Source organism: Pteropus vampyrus, unplaced genomic scaffold (genome assembly GCF_000151845.1).
Source record: "Pteropus vampyrus isolate Shadow unplaced genomic scaffold, Pvam_2.0 Scaffold369, whole genome shotgun sequence".
NCBI lineage: Eukaryota > Metazoa > Chordata > Mammalia > Chiroptera > Pteropodidae > Pteropus > Pteropus vampyrus.
In genome coordinates, this window is record NW_011889150.1 from 200,189 (window position 1) to 209,377 (window position 9,189).

Sequence of the window (9,189 nt, forward strand, 5' to 3'; positions counted from 1 at the left end):
AGATGCCTGAGTATTTTAAACAAGCCTCAGGGTCACCCTCGAGAGCACACAGCGTCAGCCCAGGCGGAGAAGGCCACGGCGCTGCGCGGTAAGGCCCCAGAGGCTCCGCAGCCACACCACGTGTGGGACGTGCCAGCTCCCGCCGAGGACTGCCACCGTCGAGGGGCGGCGGTGAGGACCCTGGGCGGAGGGGAGGAGGAGAGAGCAACACGGAGCCCGGAACCCACGTCGGGAAGGCGGCCGGGAATGCCTGGCTCGTGACCCTGACAGAGACCTAGAGCCACCGGCCAATGCGGCCCTCAGGGACTCCAGCCAGCGCTCCACAAGCCGGGCTCCGACAGCCGGCACCCCAATCTCCGACAGTTGCTCTTTCTATTTGTTTGGGGCAGGGGACAACTGTGAAAATAACATCGTAAGGTCTTTTCATCACATACTGCTTGTCACTCCTTAAAGGCCAATGTTCCCAACAGCCAACTGATTAAGTGGCTAAAAGCCAGCCGATTTAAACACGCGAGGTCAGGTACAATCCTAAAAGTTTACAGTCATTTGCCTCATTTGAATTTTTCTTAATCATTATAATTCCCTAAAAGAGTCCACTTTTATAATCATGTTCTCATTAAATAAGCAAATAAAAAGCTCTTAAGTGGTAGTACAATAAAAAGTTTAACCAGAGTCTCTCAAATTAACTTGGTGTGCCAGTCACCCGGTCAGCTCTTCCAAGAGAGGCTCAGAAAGTTCGCAGGGTCACACTGCAAGCAGCACGGGAGCCCACAAGTTCACCGGCAGCAAAGCCACGCCCACTGAGACGAAGGGGACACACAGCATGTGCCCCGGGGAGGGGAATGGAGTGAGGGAGCAGGGCACGCGAGGCCCACAGTCCCTTCTCCACACCTAGCGGTCTGGGGACTGCGAGGCAAATGGGACCAAGAAGCAGACAGGGTCGCGTCGACCGGGGTGGCAGCAGCCCTCCCGGCTGCAGCCCCCGAGCTCAACGGCCACCTCTCCGCTCCCAAACACCTTCCTCCGCCACACGGGCTGTGGCCTCCGCCTGCTTTCCAGACTCAGCTCACTCGTCCTGATCCCCCGCATCCCTCCCGGGGCTCCACGCGCCCGCCCGTCCCTGTCACCACAGGAGCCACAGATACGCCAAGGGGCTGGGAGCTCCGTGCACGCCGGCCGGACCGACGCCGGGGAGGGCCGGTGCACCTGTGTCTGCCGGCGGAGGCTCCCGTCCCGCGGGGGCGGGCGAGCGGTCTGGTTCCAGCTCGGCTTCGGCTCAGCTACCTGACCTTAGCTCAGCACTGGACAGCGGTAAACGCCGAGCTACTCGTCTGTAAAACGGGGACAGCGGCACCCCAGCTCACCACACAGGGCTGTGAAGCAAAACGAACGGAACAGGCACAGAGCGCGGCGCAGAACGAGGCCGCCGCGCGCTCGGGCCTCCTGAAGCGCAGCCGGGCGCGGCCCGGGGCGCAGGGGCAGCCGGCGCCACCCTGCCACCTCGGCCCGGCGGCGGACGGCGGGCGCACCTGCACACCTGTCCACACCGACCTGCCCCCGCCCCCCGGCCCCGCAATCACAGCCTCTCGGTTCCAGCACCAAGCTGTACTCAATGGCCTCTGATGCAGGGTTTTCTATGTCAAATACGTACCGGGAATTCATTCTTAAGTTTCAATGTCATTAATCATCCGACATTCAGCAGCTCAGAACTCAGAAATTTACATTTCTACAATGGTGGCTTTGAAAACAAGGACATAAATGCAAACGATCCACAAACGGCACGAGAATTTTCAGAGAACTGCCCAAACAAACCATCAATGCTGCATTGACGGGATTTTCTGAGCTCTTCATAACGACTGCGTATTCGTGATTTTTTAAAGACAAAACACAATTTGAGGATTAAAAAAAGAAGTAAGTTGAAAAAGAAGTCGTTACGTCTCCATGATTTCCAGAACAAACCTTGACTGATTGAGCTCCCACATAATGATGGCAGCAGGATCCGGGAGAGGGACAATTCGAGAGCTGCGAACGGGCGCGGGGGCCTGGAGGGCACGCGGACGGAACGCGGCGGCCTGCCTGAACCTCCCTCGGGCAGCGAAGGGCGCAGCACGCGTGGCACTCAGCACCTCCGTCCCCACGCGGGATCGGTGCGCAGCCGAGGCCGCTCCACCGCCCTCCGGCCCGTCTGCACTGGGCCCGTGTCAGGAACCGGCCACCCTCCCCGTGTCCTCGGGGCTCAGCCTCGCCCCCGAACTCTCCCAGGTCCACCGGCCACCGGGGACTCTGTCACACCCTCACAGAGGGTCTCGGACAAGCTCCCCCGCGGCTGTGGCCAGCTGCTCCCCATCTTCTGACACGCCTGAGCGCAGGCCCTGTCCCCGCGCCCAAGCCCCCAGCTCTCCTGCAGCCGGTGGCACACCGCCCTCTCGAAGGCCGGGCCAGGTTTCCCTCGGGCCTCCGTCAAGGCCACTGTCGGCTCCTCAGCGCTCCAGTCATTTCCTGCAGCCCAAGCCTCACTCAAGGTCCAGAATCTGCCTGTCACTAGCAGCTCAGAATTGATGTCTTCTGTTAATTGCAGGTCCTCAAAATTCATCTCCTCTTTAATAAAGTCTTTAAAACTGCAATATTCCTAAAACACTCCATCACTGCAAAGCATGAGTCAAGTGACAACGTTTCTACCTGAGGTAATTTCTATCTTAAAATAAAACAACCTTGGTGGCCAAACTGGTTGAAATAAAGATTCCAGATCAAACGAAGGAAGCCAGGAGCACGGGGAGTGCGAGAGCCGGGCCCGAGCTCACACCGCGGTCGGCAGAGCCTCCTCCAGGAAGACTTCCAGGATGGGAACTTGACCATGGTTTGAAGAAATAAAACAATGTCGAAACTCCCTAATCACTAAGTTACTGCTGACACCGACTTTCTGGCTGGTTTTATACTGATGGGATATTTCAGACTCAACAGAGTATTAAGAAATCAGAGAATGGTCCAAATTAAGACACTGATCTTAAATATAAAAGGTTCCCTCGAAATAGGTTTTCTGCTTTTAACTAAACACTGTCCACGCCTCTTAGTGAGACGCAGGGAGAGAAAAGATGCTTGAATCACCCGCTCCCAGCCCTGCGAACCAGCTGTCTGTCAGGAGTGGGGTGTGGATGACCACGCACAGGTCCTGGAAGGCCAGCGAGGGGCCCTGAGACCCGACGTCTCCCCTCGACACTTTCTCTAGGCACAGACGTTACAAGGACGCTGAACTGCACTGCGGAAGTGCGGTGGTCTCGACAAGGGGGCTGAGTGACAGTGCCTGGCCTTCTTGTGAGCCGGCCGAGGTACCTACGAAGCCCGGGCACACAAGGCGGGACTGGCCTGCTACGAGAGGCACTCGGAGGAGAGGACAGGAAAAGGGAGCCTTCACCTGTCCCGCCAGCAAGTCCGCACGGTGCCCACATCCTTCAGTCTCACCGGGACTCGCCTTCCAGGCAGAGGCCTTGTGGCCCAACGCACCCATCCTGACCCGCGGCAGCACAGCCCCGACAGGAAGTGGTTTGAAGCGCTGGATTAGGCAAGAAGCGTGCTATTCCGGAAGCTCTTCTCGTTCCTCGGAGCCCTCCCAGGCCAAGTCCACCCAGGCGCTGTCCTCAGGCCGCTCACAGCGTCAGAAGTGCTCGTGCCAAGCAATAAACCCCAACGGTCAGCTGGCTTCCGTCAGAGAACCAGGGCCTGGCTCCAGCGAAGCCCACGAAGAACGGCAGTAATGTCACATGCACACCTCAGCCTACGGCAGGGACCTCTACAGAAACTCGGGAGGGAGGAAAAGTCACACGCGTGAAATAAAGAGGTAGTTGCATCATCAGGGCAAAGCCAACTGCACTGCAAGGGTGACGAAGCGACCGGCGGCAGGACTGGAGCTGGGCCTGACGCTCCGGGGCAGCGCTGAGGCAGGGTGGGGGCGGCCAGGACGGAAGACACGGAGGAGATGCAGGGGAGGGCGGGGAGGCAGCCGGCCAGAGGAGGGGGACCACTGCAGGCCCGGCATGCCCAGACAGGGACAGGCCCTGCCCCCTGGGCCGAAGGCAAGAGACAACACTGGACCTTCCCATCCAAACAGCAAACGGAATGAGCATTACTCATTTCTCTGCCTCAAAATCCACCAAAATTACTAACTATAAATAAAAACACAAAAGGATGCACCAATGCTAGACAGTGGGAAAATAGCATCGGCTGACAAGAAACTTGGAGGAACGTCCTAGAAAATATAAGCCTGATGGGGTCAAAGTGATGGGAAAACAATCCAAGGGAGCCGCCCACCACCGGGCCCACACGCCCCTCCCCAGAGGGCGCGTGCCGGGCCTGGGCTCAGCCCAACCCACGGTCGGGGCTGTGCTGTTTGGGGTTCCTGGCTGCAAGGCTGGGCAGAAAGGCAGCTCCCACAGGAGATCTGGGCCCAGAGACAGGTGGGAGCACCAGTGAGCTCCCGTCGGCCAGAGCACACCGCAGCGCAGGTGGACAGCCTTCCACCGTACAGCCCCCCACCACAGCCCCCGCCACGGCCCCCACAGCTGAGAAGGCTCAGGCCTCCCCAGCAGTCCCGCCCCTGCCAGCTCCATCTCCTCCTCAGTCCCCAACATGAGAGACAGAGGCTACAGGGGTCAGCGGGTAGCAATGACACATAACCAGACAGGACAGCAGCTGCAATAAACACGGGTAGGCGAATTCCCCACATAAAGGCAGACTCTCATCTCAGGGGAAGAAACAGCAGAAGCCAGCTCTCTGCTCGTGACAGAGACAAGCCTCCAAGAGAAGGCCTGGAAGGCTCGGGTGGCGATGGTGAGCTGCTTGTCCGCCAGAGGAAACCAAGAGCTAAAACCCTTTCGGGAACAGCAAAAGCTTCCGGGCAAAGAAACGGTAAACAGAGAAATACACGGTTTTGTTAAGAGAACTGGGCTACCATGAGATACGGTCATTAATTTTTCAGCACTGAAAATCACATTGAAACAAAGCAAAAAATGATCAGTAAAGAAGAAACAATATTACAAACTATAATCATAATAGAAAACTTCACATTTCCCCATAAATGGAGCCGACAAAGAGGAAAGCTATACCAATCTAAATAACGAGTTAACATGTACGAATAACATATAGAAAAAAAATACATATTCTCTTATATATAAGTACATATGAATGAGGAAATTTTATAAACAATATCGATGCACATATATAAACTTCTTTAGACAAAAAAAGAAAAATGAAAAAAGACATTCTCTTCACATGCCTGGGTGGCACGTACTAGACCTGACCACGTCTGCACCAGGCCACAGAAGCGTGTGTCCCCGCTCACACGGCCGCGTGGACCCAGTGGTCCTCCCCTCGCAGGCCGACGGGAAGGGAACGGACCGAACCCGCCCAGTGCCTGTGCTAATGGACAAGAATATGCCTCCTCGTGAACTGTTACTAAGAAGACAAGTTGAGACACAGATTCTGCAGCGATCTGAGTGCAAACCTAACATTCCAAACGCACAAACACACCGCCTGAGCCAGGCCGCCTCCTGGGACTGGCCCAGCGGGGCATTTCCAGAAGGATCCATACAAATTATATGTAGGATAATTGCTCGATGCCAACTGCGGCTGTTATAAACAGTGCTGCAACCATATAAACGTCCGTGTCTGAGTTATCAAAAATAAGTTGGGTTTATATATATACCGACACCAAAAGATGCTCATAACACAGTAAAATGGAAAAAAAGGGAACCGAGACGCCCCGTGCGGGACGATGACAGCCTACCACACATTCGCACACCGCCCGTGTGGGGACGCAGGAGGCGGGCAGGCCGGCTCGGCTCTCAGGGAGGGACAGTGGCACCGCTCAGGTCTCCTTCACGCACTTCCATCCCAACTGCTTAGTTTGGTTTTACACACCGTATCGATCAACTTAAATCAATAAAGCCTTCCTATCTAAACACACCCGGGAGTCCTGCCCTCCAGAGCCTCGGACAGCTCCGATGGGCCAAGGGAGGGCGTCAGGACACCCTGGCCAGTCCCAAGGGAGAGGCCCCGCGCCCGGCCTGCACTCTGCAGAGCCTGACCCCAGGCCTCGCGGACAGAGGACGCGCAGCATCTGTGCAAGTGGACTCAGGACAGGCTGATATCTAGGTGCCTCCAAAAGCCACGTTGCATGGAAGTGGCAGCACGCTGGGCAGCGCCCGGTGCCAGCTCTGCAGGAGCCCAGACCTGTCAGACAGAACGAGGACTCTGAGCTTTCATCAGGTGACTGTGCATGACTTTGCAGGGGGACAAAGAGAAGTCCCGAAGGCGTGTGCCTGTACGCACCTCTGAAGCTAAGGGCCAGGCAAAGCTGGTTTCCAATCCCGTCTGGCCACCTACGAGCTCTGTGACCTTAGACAAGTCGCTTCCTCCCTCCAGGTACGAGATTTTCAAGGCACGGAGAAGACTAAGAGCGTGTGAGGGGCTCAGGACAGCTCCCCATAAAAGTACGAACAGCAAGAGCAATTCTCATGGCCACGCGCCAGGCCCAGTCACAGAGGCACTGCCACCCCAAGGTCCCCACGAACGAAGAAACTGGATGCGAAACTAACCGGCCGTTACACACCACCTAGCTGAAAAGCACAGCTCTTTTCTCCGGGCATCGAAGGACCATGTCTGCCGCCCAAGTCAAATCAACCCAGGACAGGACCGAGGCTCCTGGGGGCTCCTCGGAGTTCCTTTCCCCGGATAAAGAACCATCCCCGCTGAACGTGGAACGGCCAGAGACCACGGCGGCCATCGTCAAGGAAAACTGGTCTGCGTCCCAGAGGCCAGTGGCGGCCCCCGTGAGCCTCTTGCAGCCGAGCAGGGCCCCGTCCGCTTACCTGGGTGGCTTTGGGAGCTCATTGCTAGTGGCGTCTGCTCCTGTCGCCGATTCACGATGGCTCAAAATTCCCAAGTAAACAATAGCTCCAAAGGGCCCCAAAGTCCCAGGGACACATGCAAGTCCAGCAACGGGAGGGCTGGGCCCCGGCGACTGCGTCTCACAGGCCAGGAGGTCAGAGGGGGCAGGTGTCCCGCGCTCTCAGGAGAGGACCTGTAAGGTGACAGAAAGGACGCGTCAGTCAGGGTGGGGCTCGTGCGACAGCAGCATCCCCCCCACCCCCAGCACTCGAGCACCACGCTTTCCACTCCCGCCCCGGGACTGGTGGAACCATTCACGTGGCCTCGGCCACTGATACGCAGCACTTGGGTTTTTGTTGGTAAGTAAGTGTGAACAGGTGTAGAAACGGGTCTGTCGGGCAGGGTCGCTCCACCTCGGCACCGTCAAAGAAACGCCTCGCAGGACAAACAAACCAGTGCACGCCCACGGCCACCACACGGCTCCCGCCCGCGCACGCCCCCCGCCCCCCGCCCCGGCCTCCATCCTCCGACACTCAACGCTGACGTCGCCGCAGCCCCAGAGTTTGTCTCGATCAGCTGGCCTCACTTAAGGAGGCCGCATGTTTCCGTCTTCACAATTACCATTTTCTCAGTCGATTTCCATTTTCTCATTATAAAAGTAATACGTGCTCATCACAGGAACGTATTTAAAAAGCCACCCGTGATGCCATCACACAGGGCAAACGCTCGGTGATGTTTTGACACTTCTCCTTCGCCGTTTGCCCACAGACGGCTAGCGCTGTAGCTGCACGGCCCACTCTCTCTGCTGACATTACAGCCAGGAATCTTCCAGGGTCATTAACTACCCCTGGTGACGCTGTCTGGGAGGCTGCCTCCCGTTCCATTTGTGATCAAAGCTGCCTGTCCCCCACTCCAGGTGGTTCCGATGAGCCTGTCACAGGGCCCTGTCCCCAGACGAAAGGGCCACGCTCATCAAATCCCCGCCCCAAGACCAGCTTCTGCCACAGACCCGTCACTTAACGGAGGAGCCCAGAGGTAAGTACAAGAAGTGTGTGGTGGCATCCTGGGTGACTTGTTAACTTTCCTGCGATGAGCATGTATTACCTTTATCATCAGAATACAGAAATGAACTGAGAAAATGGTAGTTATGAAAATCCTATTGCCTGTCATCTTCCCTTACAAGTGTGACAAATTCCTGTTCTTGATTAAATTACTCGGGATATTTTTTTTTCCTGCTGCTTATAACCAAAGAACCCTTCCCAGCATGTCATGCAAGAGGCCACTCACAACAGCTGGCTCTTTAGGTGGTTTCCAAGTGCACGTCCCCTGCAAATCTGTGATTAGCGTCTTTACAATTATTGTTCTGTATCTGGTTGTTTCCGTATGAAACACAGTGACTTAGCTCAGGGTCAGAACTTTTACTGGCCAGAAGGAACACCATTTTCTCGCAAGCAATGTCGATGGTACGTTTTGCAAATCCTTGCAAATCACAGACTTCACAACTTGGCTGGGCATAAAAGTCTCAGACCACAGACATTTCTCCCTCAAAATCTGTAGACACTGCCCCACCCTAAGCACAGCAGAAAACCTCCCGGCCATCAGCCAGACCGTGCCTCCTCCCCAGGGAGCCTCTGCAGGACTGACTCCCAGAGGTGCCCTTCCACAGCCGTCACTGTTACTCCATTCTGTCTGGATTCTGCTGGAGCTTTTCTTAATCTTAAAACTCAAACATGTCAGCAGACGTCTGGTAAGAGCCTCTTCCCCTTCCTCGTGTTACGCGTGCTTCGGCTTCGTGGGGTCCTGCGCTGTCTGGCGGGCCGGCCCTGCGGGCGCGTCTGTGGTCCGCTCTGCGTTCCCCGGCATCTTCTCCGGTGAGTTCGCCGGGCACCGCTGTTTTCCACATCGGTTTTACTCCTCACGGTTCTGCTGCAGCTTTTAACCAAACCGTAAGCTCTTTGTTTTCAACATTTCCCCTGACGACTCATCCCAACACCTTCTCAGCTCGCTTACCCGTGACCTTCTGCTCCTGTCTGCAGGGTCCCGTCTTCTCCTAGACAAAATCCTTCAAAATTTCTGATTTCAACCGTAAATCATTTTCAGAGGCACCACCGCCTTCTGCATTTCCGGAGCGTCCCCTCCCCCCACATTCTGAGACCCCTTTGCGAGGCCCAATGGTGGTGATTATTTCTGTTCGTTTAGCCTCAAATCAGAACATCTCTAGCCAGACCTGTTCTGCCGAGCGCTGCGCCCAGGGCGCCCTGGTTCAGGCCCATCTCCCGGCCCCGCGCTGCGGCTGCAGGCACAGCT

General features: G+C 56.3%; 1 protein-coding gene across 1 annotated transcript in view; it reads right to left on the bottom strand.

Moving 5' to 3' along the window:
- Positions 1 to 9,189, bottom strand: part of LOC105305213 (histone deacetylase 4) — a 211,788-nt gene that overhangs the window by 192,752 nt on the left and 9,847 nt on the right. The window contains exon 2 of the mRNA XM_023523003.1: positions 6,864 to 7,075. Coding sequence (XP_023378771.1) covers positions 6,864 to 6,885 — 22 coding nt within the window. The 5' untranslated portion in view covers positions 6,886 to 7,075. The remainder of the gene's footprint in view (positions 1 to 6,863; positions 7,076 to 9,189) is intronic.